Consider the following 18,576-nt stretch of genomic DNA (forward strand, 5'->3'; position numbering starts at 1 on the left):
CTATATTAAAAATGTAAAACAGAAATTATAAGGACCATTGTTATTGTTTACATTCCACAAAATGTTTGAAGTTCACATAACTGGAATAAAGGCATGGTACGATAACCGGTTTCAAGGTTTGAAAAAGTTTTAAAACCACAAAAAATTATGTTACACCATTCATAAGGTATATGAACAGGGTTTTTAATGTGTTTTAAAGAAATCTGTGTTTTAGAAGATAGCAGAAGTCAATGATTAACTTTAATTATTTAGCCTGACATGTTTACTGTTCCAAAATATTATAAATGTTTCCTAAAATGAAATATATTATGTTCAATACTGTGATATTTTTCATCCGAGGCTATTATATCTTCAGAAACTTATACCGGCCTATGTCTACTGGCTCATATGTAGCATATTTCAAAATACTGCAAAAATGTCCATTTACATATTTTTTTCAGCCACTGGAATTACAAATGTACATAAATGTTCAAATATTTAAAGGGGTGGTCCAGAAAGTCATTTTAAGGCTTGGATGTGTTAATAAGATGCAAAGCAATGTGTGCTCATGTTTCACTAGAAGGAAATCACGTTATTTTTTCATAAATCTCACTTTGATTATACACAGCTACTCAGCTAACATGAAAACGACTGATATATTTCCTAGTTCCTCTGAAAGGCCCGCCCTCAAGTGACTCTGATTGGTCAAGTGTCGTAATGTGCTGTGATTCGCGGATCGGCTCCACGTCACGCCCATACAAGCACGCGCGTTTTGTGTAAACAGTCAGTCAACCTCCTGCCCGCTCTCTAAAATAACATCCGACAAGTGTCTGTCGAGTGAACGAGTGAAAATGGGGTGCGGCTTCCTTTAAGAGAGTGTGTGTGTGTGTGTGTGCATTTATTTATGTGTGTGCATGTGTATACTATGAATCTGTAAACCCGTGTAACACGAGAAGTGCATGTGCACGGGACTGATATTTATTATTTTTTTCTCTGATGCTCGGATTAAGTTATTGTTCTGTAATATACAGTGACGCTGCTGACAGAAGAATAAAGCACAAGATATGGGATGCGACCTGAGTGAGCCTTGATTTATTTTTCTGCGGCTACACGAGTTAGGTGAGCTATCCTGTATTTTTTTAACTCAACGCGTTACACAACGTCTTTCACATATATTCGGAATATGTGGGTGTAAGTAATATGAATCGTTCACATATCTTTTGTTTATTATCTGGGATGTAAAACGCATAGAAAAGCTGCCTATAGAGAAACACTGCAGTCGCACACACATAGAGACACGCACGGGCTGGTGAAGTGTGTGTGTTTACAGCAGTTTGACTGATAAATATGAATTTGTAGCTAAATCAATAGCGGTGCCAAACATCATTTACCGTTGTTTACATCTTTGCTACAACATACTATTAAGGCTAGACACTGTACATGTCATGATCAATCTTAACAAATAAAAACACTTACAGTTTGTGGCTCAGAGTTCTCAGTGTCTGCTTGTTGGAGCTGCTCCATCTTTGAGGAGATTTTAACCAAATCCAGCACTGAATTGGGAGAGATTCTGGAAGCTGTGTTAATCATGCTTGTATTGTATAATTCTCTGGAACATAATTAATATTGAACTGTAAGCACTTCTGTCTGTGTCGTGTCCTTTGGAAGCCCAAATACAGAAACAGAAGAACCTCTGTGGACATAGCAGGACAGCATTTTCTCTGTCTGCTGTAACGTTACGGCGCCTCTGGCCACGCCCCTTAGCTGTGCAGTGTGTGCGCACGCGGTAAAAGTACATTTGTGATCTCACTAGCCCGGAAGTATTTTTTGTAGTCCCCAAAATTGGTTAATTGTAGGCTTTGCTAAGCTAATTCTGTAAAAGCCAAAGTCACCCTTTGCATTGAACTTTGTGCTTTTTACATTCAGAGATGTTGTTCATGTTCACACAGCTACATCACACATCAACTACAGTTTAAAATATGATATCGTAGTGGACCACCCCTTTAACTATAATTTTATATATAATCATTTATGGCGATATATCAGATTTGGGAATGCTTGGTATAAATTCTAAGAAGCAGAGTAACTGATTTTATTAAATTTTTTTATTAAGATATTTTGCGTAATAGTTTATTTCATTCTTCTTCATTTTTTTAACTAAAGAACGTTACATATGTCCGATAAGTGCACATGCTTTAAAATTCAATTCAATTCAATTCCCCTTTATTTGTATAGCGCTTATACAATGTAGATTGTGTCAAAGCAGCTTCACATAAAAGGTCACAGTAAATAGGAACAGTGTAGTTCAGTTTGTAGTGTTTAAGTTCAGTTCAGTTTAGCTCAGTTCAGTGTGGTTTAATAATCACTACTGAGAGTCCAAATATTGAAGAGCAAATCCAACGATGCGCAGCTCTACAGATCCCGAACCATGCAAGCCAGTGGCGACAGCGGAGAGGGAAAAAAACTTCACTAAAGGCGGAAGTGAAGAAAAAAAACCTTGAGAGAAACCAGGCTCAGTTGGGCACAATCATTTTAATTTCTCCACTGGCCAAACGTCTTGTGCAGAGCTGCAAAAAAAAAACGATGAATTGAGTATGACGTTAATGACAATATAATATGTATGAAATATGGTGTCAATACTAATATGTTACCATTTCTTTTATTTTGCTGTATTTGTTGACTAAAGGGTGACATGGTGGCGCAGTGGGTTGCGCGTTCGCCTCACAGCAAGAAGGTTGCTGGTTCGGTCATTTCTGTGTGGAGTTTGCATGTTCTCCCAGTGTTGGTGTGGGTTTCCTCCGGGTGCTCCAGTTTCCCCCACAGTCCAAACACATGCGCTATAGGGGAATTGGGTAAGCTAAATTGTCTGTAGTGTATGTGTGAGAATGAGAGTGTATGGGTGTTTCCCAGTGATAGGTTGCAGCTGAAAGGGTATCCACTGTGTAAAACATATGCTGGATAAGTTGGCGGTTCATTCCGCTGTGGCGACACCAGATTAATAAAGGGACTAAGCTGAAAAGAAAATGAATGGTATGAATTGGTATTTAAAGTATTGTCTTCATCACTCTCCTCTCCTCTCTACCAATCAGCAGGTGTGGGGTGTGTGGTCTAGCGCAGTATGGCTGCCGTCACGTCATCCAGGTGGATGCTGCACACTGGTGGTGGATGAGAAAATTCCCCCCAAAAATGTGTAAAGCACTTTGAGTGTCCAGAAATGCACAATATAAATGTAAGGAATTATTATTATTGAATCACTTTTCAGACATAGTCATTAAAAGTCATTTAAATGCAAACTGAATTGCGTAAAAGCAAATAAACTAACATGCGTGCAGTGTTTAAATTCTGTTTGAGATCACATGCATCTGCACAATGAGATTGTCACAGCAGAATTATAAGGTTTGTGAGTGATTGAACTCCTGAACATCCTGTCTCCAAAAATCTAAATATATATATATATATATAAAAATCTAAATATATATATATATATATATATATATATATATATATATATTATAGTAAACTAAATATTGATCACTGATTAAATTCATTAACATGCCAAACTGAACATTTACAGTGCACAAATCATGTTTATCTACCCAGTTTTGTTCTTTTATTTCATGAAAATGATTAAAAACACAGGCAAAACACTAATATTCCCCTGGCATCATTTGTTTCAATATATTATTGTCCATTAATTAAAGTTCAAATGTAATGGTAATGATTAAAATGTAACATTAATGTCAGCATGTGTCTATTTAACAGCTGTTATGATTTGAATGCAATAAAGTCAGGCCAGATTTAAAACATCAGATTTAGAATGTCTGGAACAAGCTCTGATGTCATCAACATTCTAAACCTGTCAGCTCACTTGACTCTAAAACTCTGCATTACTTCAGTCAGAATTGTTGAGTTTGAGTTGAAATATTGTGAATTTTGAGCACAAAAATGATGGACCCAGCATTTGATGTGTTCAATGAAGTCCGTTTACAGGGCGAGCACACGGACGCCGCCATCAATGTACACGGGAAAGTGTTTCGAGTGCACAAGATCATTCTTTGTGGCTGCAGTCCTTATTTCAGGTGAGATCAGACTCAAGCACAATGTCTTATTTCAGTTTCAGCAACAAAATTGTTCATAATTTACATTAATGATGTGTATATTCAAGTAATTTCATTTGCTAATGATACATTTTTGTTTTGCTGTGTTTAATAAGGACAGTTCATCACATCTTAGATGATTACAACAGAAATTAATATGTTAAACTGAGGTTTTAGGAGGCCGATAAACAATATTAGTTTTATATATTGAATCGCAATACAATTGATGTCAATAACAATGAAAAGCTCTGGGCTTTTTTGTACTCTATATTGAGCTAAGAGCCAACCACACAGCAGAAATGTTCCACAATGGGAATCTAGAAGTATGTTGGTATTAGAGATGCTCGGAATTTTCAGCTGCCAAAAATTATTGGCCACCGAAAATAGGTTATGCGATTTAATGGACCCTCTAATTTGTGGCTTCAGTTTTAAATTTGGAAGTATAAACAACTGATATCGAAATATATATCACTGATGTTCAATATGGAAAAATATCTCCCAGCCCTAGTTTGATGTAAACAAATTGTCATTAAAAATTGGTGTTTTCATTGGAAAATGTATTAATAATTCAATTATAGATTTGAAATTTGATAGAAAGGCTTTATGCAAATATGTTTCGTTCAAGCTATTGTATTATATCGTAAAATCAGTTGGAAATCACAAATAAAAAATATGTTATACGTAAATTGGTGCGAACTGTATCAATACTGTACAAAGGAGGACACATCTGGAATACTAAATCAATGTATATAAAACACTTATATTGCCACACTGTAAAACCCAAAAACGTAAGGTAACTCAAACCATTTGAGGAAACCGATTGCAACAAACCATTTAAGTTCAAAAACTAATCCTAATGAGTACTGTGAACTTAATCCATTTGAGTAAATGAAGCAATTTGAGCAGAGTAAAACCCAAATAATGAATAGAATTCAAACCAACTGAGTACTGTAAAACCCAATAAGTTAAGGCAACTCAAACCGTTTCAGGAAACCGATTGCTACAAACCATTTGAGTTAAAAACTAATCTATACGAGTACTGTGAACTTACTCCATTTAAGTGGAAGTAATGAGGTATTTAATTAACTCATTACCTTCAACACTGAGTTCAAAACTCTTTTCAAATGAGCAGAATTAACTTTCAGTCAATTTTGAGTTCACTACACTCATTTCACTTGATAAAGTGGACTTGTGTTTTACAGTGTAGCACTTTTACAATATAGATTGTGTCAAAACAGCTTAACATAGAAGGTCTAGTAAATTGATTGGGTTTTACAGTACATAAATGAGTTATTACGTAGAATTTTCGGGGAATACATATAAATCGAATTACTGATGTTGGTGTGTAATACTACAAAGCAATCAAAATGATAGAAAACATGGGATATTTGGAAAATATGAATTCTTCAATGTGGTTTGTTGTGATTCTTTGTAGTGGGCCTTAATATCACTGCACGATTTGGATCCTATTTTAACATCAGGACATTAAAAATAAGACTTATGTTTATATCACTCCAATATGATGGACCTTTTGGATCATAGTTGATTTCACATCATTGGTGCCCTTTAATATAAATATTTCCACATTTCTTACAAAATTCATGTTTATTTATATACACTGTAAAACCTGGAAAGTTAAGGTAACTCAAACCATTAGAGGAAACCGTATGCAACAAACCGTTTAAGTTCAAAAACTAATCCTAATGAGTACTGTGAACTTTATTTATTTCAGTAAATGAGGCAATTTGAGCACAGTAAAACCCAATAAATGGAGAGAACTCAAACCAGCTGAGTACTGTAAAACCCAATAAGCTAAGGCAACTCAAAATCGATTGCTAGGAAATCGATTTTCCTAGGAGGAAAGGAAATCGATTGCTACAAACCATTTTGAGTTAAAAAAACCGAATCTATACGAGTACTGTGAACTTACTCCATTTAAGTTGAAGTAATGGGGTATTTAATTAACTCATTAAGCTCAACACTGAGTTCAAAACTCTTTTCAAATGAGTAGAATTAACTTTCAGTCAATTTTGAGTTCACTACACTCATTTCATTTGATAAAGTTGACTGTTGTGTTTTACACTAAATAACTTGAGCAAAGTAAAACCTTATTCAATACGTCACATCCAACACCATATCATCAACTTATTTAGAAATTCATTTAAACAGCAACATTAATTATGATTTAGCAATTTGATTATTTAACCTGCTAACACTCTCTGCTTTCTCTTGCCATAACATATTATCACAACATTCAGAGAAAAACTAACATGAGAAGTGAAGTTGAAGGCCCTAGTAAAGCAACCGCTTTTCTCGTCTAACAAGATTATTATCAGTGAATCTTGCGAAGGGCTTTTGTAGACGGCTGACAGAAATAGTCAAGCAAGTCAGTAATAAGTGAAGCTATATTGATACCATTTGTTGAATTGATGAATGATCCTCTGCTGAGTTAAGAGATTGAATGTGTTGTCTTTCTTTTAAGACTGTTATAAACCTGCTCTAGTATTTTGTTTCTGGCTTGTTAACAGCAGGTGTACAATATTAATGCTCAATCAACACTTGTTCAATCACAATTACCTCATTAACTTCAGTACAGAGTTCAAAACTCTTTTCAAATGAGTAGAAAAGATTTACAGTAAATTTTGTGTTACCAATACTCATTTAATTTGATAAATATGACTATTGGGTTTTACAGAATATGTTATGGCAAGTGAAAGCAGCTAAATCATAATTAACATTGCTGTTTAAATGAATTTCTAAATAAGTTGATGATATGGTGTTGGATGTGACGCATTGAATAAAGTTTTACTGTGCTCAAGTTTTGTGTACTCAAATAAATTAAGTTCGCAGTACTCATTAGGATTAGTTTTTGAACTTGGTTTGTTGCAATCGGTTTCCTCTAATGGTTTGAGTTACCTTAGATTACCAGGTTTTACAGTGTATATAAATAAACATGAATTGAAAAGAAATGTGGAAATATTTATATTTAAGGGCAGCTATAATGCAAAATCAACTATGATCTAAAAAGTCCACCATATTGGAATGATATAAACACAACAAGACTTATTTTTAATGTTAAAATAGGATCCAAATCACACTGATTTTAAAGTCCACTACAAAGAATCACAACAAACCACAATGAAGAATTCCTATTTTCCAAATATCCCATGTTTTCTATCATTTTGATTGCTTTCTAGTATTACACACCAACATCAGTAATTCGATTTGTATGTATTCCCCGAAAATTCAACGTAATAACTCATTTGTAGCGCTTTTACAATGTAGATTGTGTCAAAGCAGCTTAACATTGAAGTTCTAGTAAATTGAAACTGTGTCAGATGAGTTTTCATATGGGTTTTCTTCAAAATAAATCAAATCAAGTATCTTCATGAAGCAACACTGTTCAAATGTGCTCCACAGGATGCTTTTCTCCACACAGTGGACCAAACCAAAGCAACATTTCAATTTCTCTGAAATGTCCTCGGACACCATGTCTCTGATTATTCAACATGCCTATGCAAGACCTGTCCAGATTACTGAAGACAACGTGTGCGAGCTCCTAGTGGCGGCTGATCAGTTATTAATCTCCGGTCTCATTGAAGCCTGCTGCAAGTTCCTGGAGGCAAACTTATCCCTGCAGAACTGCATCGGCATCTGGGCGTTCACTGAGCGTTTCCACTCCTGCACAGAGCTCCACCGCAAAGCCAAGTTCTACGTTTTACAGCATTTCCAGGAGGTACAGCAAGTGTCCGAGGAGTTTCTACAACTTCCTCTGGAGCTGCTTGAGAATATGATCGGTTGCGATGAGCTGAATGCTAAAAAGGAGGAGGTGGTTTTTGAGGCGATTCTCCGCTGGATTAATCATGATCCAGAAAACAGGAGAACTCACATCACTGCGCTTCTCTCAAGGGTAAGAGTCATCTTGTTCATCTTTTTGCGTGTCTGTGTGAAGACTTTTCTCAATATTTTCATCGCTACATTGACAATCATCACTCCGTTTATGTTTACTGGAGTTTTTCCAATGATTAGACAGAGATTTCCGAGATATACTAAAAACAGGAAAAGAAAAATTGGCACAAAATAAAATACAAAATTGCATGGACTGTGCGTTTAGGTCTGCTGTTTTCAAAACCTGTTTTTTATTTCAATATAATTTGTCATTTCTGCCTTAACTAACAAAAAAAAGACGATTTTTTTGTAGCAGTTTTAAAGATACAATCATACCTGCCAACATTTGGAGGAAGAGGGGTTTAAGACTCTGGTGTCCATACCTGCAAACACTCTTGTTTTTTTCCAGAGTTACCCTGAGGCCCCAATGGTATCTGCATTCTCTGTATAGTGAATACATAATAAAAAGCAACTCAGTTTTACTTATTACAGAAATGTGGTGAACAAATGCAAAGGAATTATATTTCCAAAATAGGACTCAAGACTAGTACAGACTAGAATGCATATCATTTATTGCTCTAAATCCGAGATGCCCAAACTAGGGCCCGGGGTCCAAATTGGCCCATGATAACCTTTGATTTGGCCCACCATCCCATCCGAGAAGGTAATAAAAATGAAGAGGAGGGTCAGGGGGAGGTTGCCTTTAATAGAGATTGTCGTTTTTAATTTAACGTAACCTTTTGTTTGTTTGTTTTGTTGTTGAGCTACAAAAAAGCAAGCTTGCATTAAATGTTTCAATTAAATATTGTGATTGAATCATATTAATTTAAGCATTGAACTGCATTGTGTTATAAATTGTTTCTTTTCATTGCAATAAGTGTAATTATAAAATGTACAAAATTATAATGCAACATAGATAACCTAATATGATTAAAGTAATGCTTTCTATTTATTTAAGGAAATTACCCATGGCTACTCTGTAATACAGTTTGCTATATTTAAATTCGACCTACAGCCCTCAATGTATTTGGATTTTGGCCCTTCATAAGAAAAAGCTTGAGCTCCCCTGCTTTAAATATTAAAATAATTTGTCTTTAGAGACCGATATGTCACAAATTTTGCAGCTAATATTGAGAAATTGAGTAGTCAGTCATTTTAGGTAGCTACAAACCCACACACTGTAAAAATGTAATGACAAAAAGTCAAGACAACAAATATTTTTAAGTTTCCATAACTTATTTTAATACGTTAATCAGGTTTCAACTAAATTTATACAACTAAACGTATACAAAGTCTAATATTTTTTGTCAGTTTTAGGGCGACACAGTGGCTCAGTGGTTAGCACTGTCGCCTTACAGCAAGAAAATCCCTGATTCAAGTTCTGGCTTGGCTAGTAAGTGTTTCTGTGAGGAGTTTGCATGTTGTCACTGTGTTGACGTGGGTTTCCTCCAGGTGCTCCAGTTTCCCCCACAGTCCAAATACATGCGCTATAGGTGAATTGGGGAAAAATTTAATTGGCCGTAGTGTATGTGTGTGAATGAGTGTGTTTAGGGGTTTTGCAGTACTGGGTTGCGATTGGAAGGGCTTACGCTGTGTAAAACATATGCTGGAATAGTTGGCGGGTCATTCTGCTGTGGCAACCCCTTATAAATAAGGGACTAAGCTGAAGGAAAATGACTGAATCAATGCTTGATTAAGTTAAGATGAGTAAAAAAGTTAATTTGATTCAATTAAAAGATTTAAAGCAGAAGGAATGCTTTTACAGTGCACCCATCTCCTGCCCAAAGATACATTGGGAAAAATAGTTTGAGAATCTTAAAAGTTTTACATTGACTGAATGGATTACATTGTCTACCTTTAATATTTCTCAATTCTCAATATTTTTTTAATTCATTATTGTTTGTAGTCTTTTCATTAATTGATAAGCTTGTAATTCCTCTCCTCACTGTGCTTTAGGTTCGACTGGGCTTGATGTCACCAGAGTACTTCATGAACAACGTGAGAAATAATCCTCTAGTGTTGGAGAATGAGGCCTGTTCCTTTATTATCATCAATGCAATGAAGGTCATTTTTGACCTCCATGTGGAACCCACCAGCTCTGGCCTCGTAAGTTATATGACACGCCAACGTATGCCTTCTGAGGTCCTATTGGCCATTGGCGGGTGGAGCATTGGCAATCCAACCAATGGGATTGAGGCATACGATGCAAGGGCGGACTGTTGGATAGATGTGACTGTGGAGAATGAGCTTCCCAGAGCCTATCATGGCGTGGCGGTCCTCGATGGCTTCGTCTACTCTGTTGGTGGATTTGACAGCGAGAATTATTTCAGCAGCGTCAGGAAATTCAATCCGGTCACTCATATTTGGCATGAGGTGAGTTGTTTCTTATCTATCTAACGTCGTTTTTTGTTTACTTCTAACATAATGTCTTAAAACCTAATAAGTTACCTAGTAAGCTTCTGGTAGTATCAGATTTTCTTACTATGATTAACAGATTAAACTTTTATTACAATCTATGGTATTATCATGATATTGACGTTTCCAAAAAGATTGATAAAAGTGATGTTGACAAATGGAGAAGATCATGGCGGGGATGGAATGATGGTGGGAGGAACCAGGAGGGAGACTGGACACAAAGGGGTAGAGGAGGAGGCCAGGGTGGAATTGATGGGGGTAAGAGCCAGGGAGATGACATGAGGGACCAAGGGGGACCAGACAGTGGTAAGAGCCAGAAAGATGACAGGAGGGATCAGGGGGTGACCAAACGGGGGTAAGAGCCAGGGAGATTACAGGAGGGATCAGGGGGTGACCAAACGGGGGTAAGAGCCAGGGAGATGACAGGAGGGACCAGATGGAGGTAAAAGCCAGGAAGATGACTGAAGGGATCAAGGGGACCAGACGGAGGTAAGAACCAGGGAGAAGACAGGAGGTATTAGGGGGTGACCAGACGGGGGTAAGAGCCAGGGAGATGACAGGAGGGACCAGATGGGGATAACAGCCAAGAAAATGACAGGAGGGACCAGATAAGGGTAAGAGCCAGAGAGATGTCAGGAGGGACCAGATGGAGGTAAAAGCCTGGGAGATGACTGAAGGGATCAAGGGGACCAGACGGAGGTAAGAACCAGGGAGATGACAGGAGGGACCAGATGGGGATAAGAGCCAAGAAAATGACTGAGGGATCAGAAAAGGGTAAGGGCCAGGGAGATGACAGGAGGGACCAGACAGAGATAAGAGCCAGGGAGATGACAGGAGGGACCAGATGGAGGTAAAAGCCAGGAAAGATGACTACAGAGACCAAGGGGACCAGATGGAGTGAGTAGAGACTTGGAGCAGGAGGCGCTTGATAAGATCCAGACCACAGCCTGGCTGATGACACCAGTAAAGAACCCCTAGAGTGAGCCGAGTGGTTTACTGGTTGAACCGGGGTATAGTGTAAATTTGGCTGAACTGATGGCCAGAGAAGATCTGACATAATTGAAGATTGGTAGGAAATTGGTCAGGCGAAATGGGGCTGATAGGTTCAGCCAGTATAGGGCCGGTAGGGCTAGGAGCTAGACTGGGACAGGCAGAGCTAGAATCCAGAATAGGGCCAGTAGGGCTAGGAGCCAGAATTAGACTGGGACTACCATAAGACCGAATTGGGCTAGTAGCTGGAATGGGGCCAGTAGGGCTGGAAGGCAGAATGGGGCTGATAGGGTTAGGAGCAAAAATGTGTTCAGCAGGCAAAAAGCTTGGGCCTGGGCTAGGAGCTGGAATGGGACCGGCAAGGCTAGGAGCTGGGCTGAAACTGGCAGAGCAAGGGACAATATTTACTATTCAAGTGATGTCCAATGACAATAGCTTACTTTCTTATCAACATAGCCACTGTATGCAGAAATACGAAGCTTACTGTGTTCGTATGTGCTTTATACAACAGGTGGCTCCCATGTACGAACGGCGGTGTTATGTTAGTGTCGCTGTTCTGGACGGCCTCCTTTATGCCATTGGTGGATTTAATGGACATGCACGCCTGAAAACAGCAGAGTGCTACAATAAAAACACCAACCAGTGGACACAGATATCACCCATGAGTGAGCGGAGGAGTGACTCCAGTGCCACCTCACTGCACGGCAAGGTAAGCATGTTTACTCCTGATTATCGCAGACACCTTTGTCTTGTAAAGGTTGGATGCCATCAGTGCTTAAAGTATATTGCTTTTGTGTATGTTTGACAGATTTATATCTGCGGTGGTTTTACTGGGGTTGAGTGTCTTTTCACTGCTGAAAGCTTTAACCCTGAAACAAACCAATGGAGCCTCATTGCGCCCATGGGGACCCGCCGCAGTGGAGTCGGCGTCATCACTTTTGGGAACCTAATTTATGCTGTGAGTATAATTGTTTTTTGATTGTAAATGTTATTTTGGAGTGGTGTATGATGACTTTGAGAAGTGTTATACAGATATTTACAGATGAGATATGAATGTATGTAAAAGATTTGTATGTAAATACAGTTATAGATGTGATGAATCGTTTGACAGCACTAATGAATATACAAAATAAGCTAAATAGACTGTACCAAACGTTTTATATTAACAGAGAGATGCATATCTTTGTTTTAAGGTTGGTGGTTTTGATGGTTCCAGCCGTCTGCGAAGTGTCGAGGCCTACGATCCTCACACTGACTCCTGGCATGACACCGAAGCTATGATCAACACGCGCAGCAACTTCGGCATTGAGGTGAGATAAGGACATCTAACAAGGGTTTGGATAAATATGCAGCGTTATTAGATTCTCATTGGTCACAGATTAAAGATTTTATTTCTCTTTTCCAAACTCCACACAGGTGCTGAACGACCAGCTGATAGTTGTTGGTGGGTTTAATGGATTCAGGACCTGCTTTGATGTCGAGATTTACAACCAGAGTACAAATGAATGGTAATGTTCACAAACACACTGCAGTTTCAGAATGCATTCAATCAGCCTGACACAACGGCTGTAAATCAGTTATCTAATTGTGTTAAAAGGTGTTAATAAGCTAAATGTTTTGACTAAAATCTTCATTAAAGGAACAATCCATTTTTTTGGAAAATAGGCTCATTTAACAGCTCCTAGAGTTAAGAGTTCAATTACTCAATTACTGGAGGGCTCTGGAGTGGAGAGTAGGGAGAAAGCGTCATTAGAATCACTGTTTTGAATTCATTCAGCTAATTTTCAGGTCTGGCGGGAGCACTTTTAGCTTAGCTTAGCATAGATCATTGAATCGGATTAGACCATTAGCGTCTTGCTGAAAAATTACCAAAGAGTTTTGATAATTGTCCTGTTTAAAGCTTGACTCTTCTGTAAATACATCCTGTACTAAGACCAATGGAAAATGACATGTTTATATTTCTAAACTTATATGGCTAGGTAATAAACCGGCATAATAATCAAGGAAAATCAAGGAAATCTTCCAACGATGGAAACATTTGTAATATTCAGAATTATATTCAGGAGCTGCATAATTTCATTGCTACTACACATGGTTCAGCTTTAAACAGGAACATTTAGAAACTCTTTTGTCATTTTTGAGCAAGATGCTATTGGTCTAATCCGATTCAATGATCTATGCTAAGCTAAGCTAATCTAAAAAGCTGCTGCCTGGCTAGAAACTAAACTGGAATAATAATCAAGGAAAATCAAGAAAATCTTCCAACGATGGAAACATTTGATGTAACTGATGATTCAGAACTATATTCAGGCACTGCATGATATCATTGCTACTACACAAGGGTCCAGCTTTATATAGGAAAATCTCGAAACTCTAGTCCATAGGTCTCAAAGTTTATTCCTGGAGTGCAGCTCTGCACAGTTTTGCTCCAACCCTGATCAAACACAGCTGATCTAACTAATCAAGGTGTTCGAGACTACTAAAGACTATTAAGCAGGTGTGAGTTGGAGTTGGTTGTAGCTAAACTATGCAGAGCTGTGGCCTTCCAGGAATTGAGTTTGAGACCACTGTTCTAGTGTTAGGGTGCTTTCACACCTAGATGTTTCTTTCGGTACCCCATTAGCGCGGTTCGTTTGGCATATGTAAATCCAGCAATCGTGCTCTGATCTACGGCAAAACAATCGGTCTGAGACCGCCTGAATGAGGTGATCTCGGCTCGACTGAAACTCTGGAGTGGGTCGATTGTAGTGAGAAAGCATCCTTAGAATAAATGTTTTGAATTCATTCAGTCAATTTTCAGGTTTGACTGAGCGCTTTTAGCTTAGCATAGATCATTGAATCGGATTAGACCATTAGCATCTTGCTGAAAAACGAGCAGAGTTTTGATAATTGTCCTGTTTAAAGCTTGACACCAGTAGTTACATCCCATACTAAGACCAATGGAAAATGAAACATTTATATGTCTAAACTGATATTGCAAGGTATTAAACCAGCATAATAATCAAGGAAATCTTTCAATGATGGAAACTTTTGAGATGATTCAGAACTATATTCAGGCGCTGCATGATATCATTGCTACTACACATGGTTCAGTTTTAAATAGGAACATTTAGAAACTCTTTTGTCATTTTTGAGTAAGATGCTAACGGTCTAATCCGATTCAATGATCTATGCTAAGCTAAGCTAATCTAAAAAGCCCCTGCCAGACCCGAAGATCAACTGAATTTATTGAAGGATAGTAAAACTCACCTGTTAATGTCTAGATGAGATGTTCCAAAATATAAAAGGTGGAGGACGACACAGTGGCTCAGTGGTTAGCACTGTCGCCTCACAGCAAGATGGTTGCAGGTTCAAGTCCCGGTTGGGTCATTTGGCATTTCTGTGTGGAGTTTGCATAGTCTGTTGGTTACCCCCACAGTCCAAATACATGCGCTATAGGTGAATTGAATAAACTAAATTGGCCGTAGTGTATGAGTATGAGTGAGTGTGTATGGATGTTTGCAGAACTGGGTTGCAGCTGGAAGGGCATCCGCTGTGTAAAACACGATGATAAAGGGACTAAGCCAAAGGAAAATGAATGAATGAGTTTAAAACCATTGCTCTAGTCATTTTTGAGCAAGATGCTAATGGTCTAATCCGATTCAATGATCTATGCTAAGCTAAGCTAAAAAGCTCCCGCCATATCGACTGAATGGATTCAATAATCGTAAAACTCAACTGTTTAACTCTAGGGGAGATCCTAGTTCCTTTAGGAGAGTTCCTTTAACCCACTCTCATGATGCACACATGTATTTATGTGCATATAAAATGTAAACAAACTCATGCATTTGTAAATGAATGATTTACATGTCTACATATCCATTTATAATTCCTGTTTATAGCAAATAACAACCTGTATATAATATTCATGCATATCCCTGATTATTAATAGCAACCTGTACAGCATGTCCATCTATTTGATTCTAGTTAATACGACTTGTATGTCATGTTCATAGCACATCCATCTGTAAATAGTACCCATAGTTTTCTATGATTGCACTTGCTGCTATCGCACTCCTGGTAGGACCTAAAGTGCATTTCATTGCTCTGCACATGTACATGTGTAATGACTATAAATTGAATCAGTAATATACACAAATCAGTCTGGTAAAATGAAATGCAATAATAGTTAGATGTGCTTATTTCAATGGAAATATTTATTATAGGACTTAATATACATATAAAATAGTCTCTCTCTTTCTGTTTTTGTGCAGGGTTGAAGTGTGCAACATGAACATTTCCCGAAGTGCTCTGAGCTGCTGCGTGATCTCTGGCTTACCTCAATGCCTGCAGTATGTGTTTGATAGAGACTCTCTGCAGATACTAGAGGAAGAGTCTGATGGATCAAACCAAGAATGAAGACACATCAGAACAGCTTTGGTGTGACATTAAATGCAGTTTAAAAAAAAAAATCTGATCTATTGTTTTTTTACTCATAAAATCGTCACGGGCTCATTGATGTCAACAGGAGGGTTAAATATTACAACCAGTTATGTGTTTCTGTTGTGTTTATGAATTTATTAGCCATTCAGAGGCATTTAGATTTATTTTTTTGGCTGTACTTTAGATTTCGATGTAGGACCCATTCATACTGAACGAGTTTTTGCTTCTGAAAACATGAGACATGACACTCAGGGATGTGTATTAAAGAAAGCAGTGTAGTGCGAGGTCAACGTGATGTGATATGATGAACGTGATTAATAATGATAATAACGGATGCATTAGAAATAGGAAAAAAACATGTTATGACAAGCACTTGAAGATGCAGCATATAACTCATGATATCTGGACAAAGCAACAATCCACTGCCATGATATACCTGTAAATAAAGTTGTCATGCCATTTTTATACTAAAAACATGAGCTTGCAATGCTTACCCCACCTCCAAGGTCTTCTGATTTGTCCAATGCTTTTGGACCTAAAAGTGATGAGCTGCGTGTCAGAGTTGAAGATCTTTAATTTGTTATCATAATATATACACTCACCGGCCACTTTATTAGGTACACCTTACAAGTACCGGGCTGGACACCCTGTTGCCTTCAGAACTGCCTTAATCCTTCATGGCATAGATTCAGCAAGGTACTGGAAATGTTCCTCAGAGATATCGTTGCATATTGACATGGTAGAATCACACAGATTTGTCAGCTGCACATCCATGATGCAAATCTCCCGTTCCACCACATTCCATAGGTGCTCTATTGGATTGAGTTCTGGTGACTGTGGAGGCCATTTGAGTACAGTGAACTCATTGTCATGTTTAAGAAACCAGTCTGAGATGATTCACGCTTTATGACATGGTGTGTTATCCTGCTGGAAGTAGCCATCAGAAGATGAGCACACTGTGGTCATAACGGGATGGACATGGTCAGCAACAATACTCAGGTAGGCTGTGGCGTTGACATGATGCTCAATTGATGCTATCTCTGGCATCAACAAGGCATATGCGCACACACAGAACTGCCGCTCACTGGATATTTTCTCTTTTTCAGACTATTCTCTGTAAACCCTAGAGATGGTTGTTGAGTTGCTGCCATGTGATTGGCTGATTAGAAATTTGCGTTAATGAGCAGTTGGACAGGTGTAACTAATAAAGTGGCCAGTGAGTATGTCATTACAGGGTTTCTGCAGGTTTCATCAAGTCAAATTTAAGACTTTCAGACCCTTTCAAGACCATTAAGCATGCAATTTTAGACTTACACAGGGATTTGAGACCCAGAGGACACCCTGTATTGTTTTGTAATGAAATAACATTGTCAGCACATTAGCTGATTAGATGGAGCACACATGAATTAAATATAATGCAGCCCTTGCATGATTTTAAAACCATCATTTTATAAACAAGCATTATAAATGTTTGAACAATAAAAAAAATCTAGTTTTAGTTTAGTTTGAGCTGAATCTAAAACTTAAATTAGAAAAATAAACACAAAAACTAATAGATCCAATAAAACAAAAGGACTAAACCAAAATTAAAATGGAAAAAATCTATAGGGGAATTACCAACCTACATCACACATGATGTCACACGGGTTCAACCGCGCGTACCGGTAGCAAAAGACAAATAGCAAACATGTCGTGTTTCTGCGGTAGGATGCCTAAATCTAAAAATAGAAAACTTAAATTTTACCGTACACCACGCTGCTTTTCATGCAAACCGCAGACGTTTTTGGCTAAGGGAGCTGAATGGAGTGAGGACCTAATTAAAAATGGTCAACTCTGCAGTTCTCATGTTATATCAGGTAAGTTCACGCTATGCTGAATCAGACACATCACTCGTTTTTGATTGCAGCAATGATTTCAGCAATAACATTTAAATATGGCGAATTAAACTGCGGACACTGAATGCTCAGAATGAAATGTAAACATGTAAGTTCACATACCCTGCCGTACAGGTGCAGTTCACTGTCAGAATGCAGTTGTTTTGCTTGTTGATGATTACCCAGGTCTTGTGTAGCTCGGTCTTCTTTCCTTGTCTTTGTGTTACCTCGGCTCCTGCTGTCCCAACCATCGTTCTCCCTTGCCAGCCACCTCTCACCACACCCATGCCCTGTCACTAGAGTACTAATTCCTTGCACCTGGAATCACCACACTCCTTAAATACTCACCTCCTGCACTCACTCTTCGGCCGGAATCAAAGTTGGATGGTTCACCTCACCTAGTCTCCCTCTTCCACTCGTCTTCTCCTACGGATGTCTCACCTCTCCCACGGATGACTCCTCTGCTCCCACGGATGTCTCTTTTCTCCAACGGATGTCTCTCTTTGCCTATGGTGGTTGCTAGATCGGATATGGATGCGGCCGGAAGTTAGCGAGATTTATTTCTATTATTTATAAAATTTCCCATTGATTGTTCTTTATTATTGTCTTCCCCCACCCCAACCATCACAGTAATGTAAAAACAGTAGTTGTACAGAGTATTATTCATGTTATCTATTAAATTACCCAATAAATTGTATTTTTTAACACCTACCCTCACCCCAACGCTAAACCCAACCGACACAGTACTGTAAAAATATTAATTATTGTTATACAGTGTCATTAAAAAATGCTGCTATATTAATGTGAATACCGCACTTCCGGCCGCCCGCATATCCAATCTAGACTTTACCTTTGGCCATGGATGTGAATATAACTGAATAAGGGAAGTCACTAAAGCTTATTTGACGTTT

At 38.1% G+C, this 18,576-nt stretch overlaps 2 protein-coding genes across 2 annotated transcripts in view; one reads left to right on the forward strand and one right to left on the reverse strand.

Annotated features, from left to right (window-relative positions):
* LOC130244123 (kelch-like protein 29) overlaps nt 1-18,576 on the reverse strand; it is a 747,683-nt gene that overhangs the window by 343,639 nt on the left and 385,468 nt on the right.
* Nucleotides 7,481-15,775, forward strand: klhl10a (kelch-like family member 10a). The gene is made up of 7 exons (XM_056477099.1): nt 7,481-7,986; nt 9,921-10,337; nt 11,881-12,078; nt 12,178-12,327; nt 12,563-12,679; nt 12,786-12,877; nt 15,623-15,775. Exons 1-7 carry the CDS (start codon nt 7,498-7,500, stop codon nt 15,765-15,767), a joined length of 1,608 nt encoding a protein of 535 aa, XP_056333074.1. The 5' UTR covers nt 7,481-7,497; the 3' UTR covers nt 15,768-15,775.

The sequence above is a fragment of the Danio aesculapii genome, chromosome 17 (genome assembly GCF_903798145.1).
Source record: "Danio aesculapii chromosome 17, fDanAes4.1, whole genome shotgun sequence".
In the NCBI taxonomy this organism is placed as follows: Eukaryota; Metazoa; Chordata; class Actinopteri; order Cypriniformes; family Danionidae; genus Danio; species Danio aesculapii.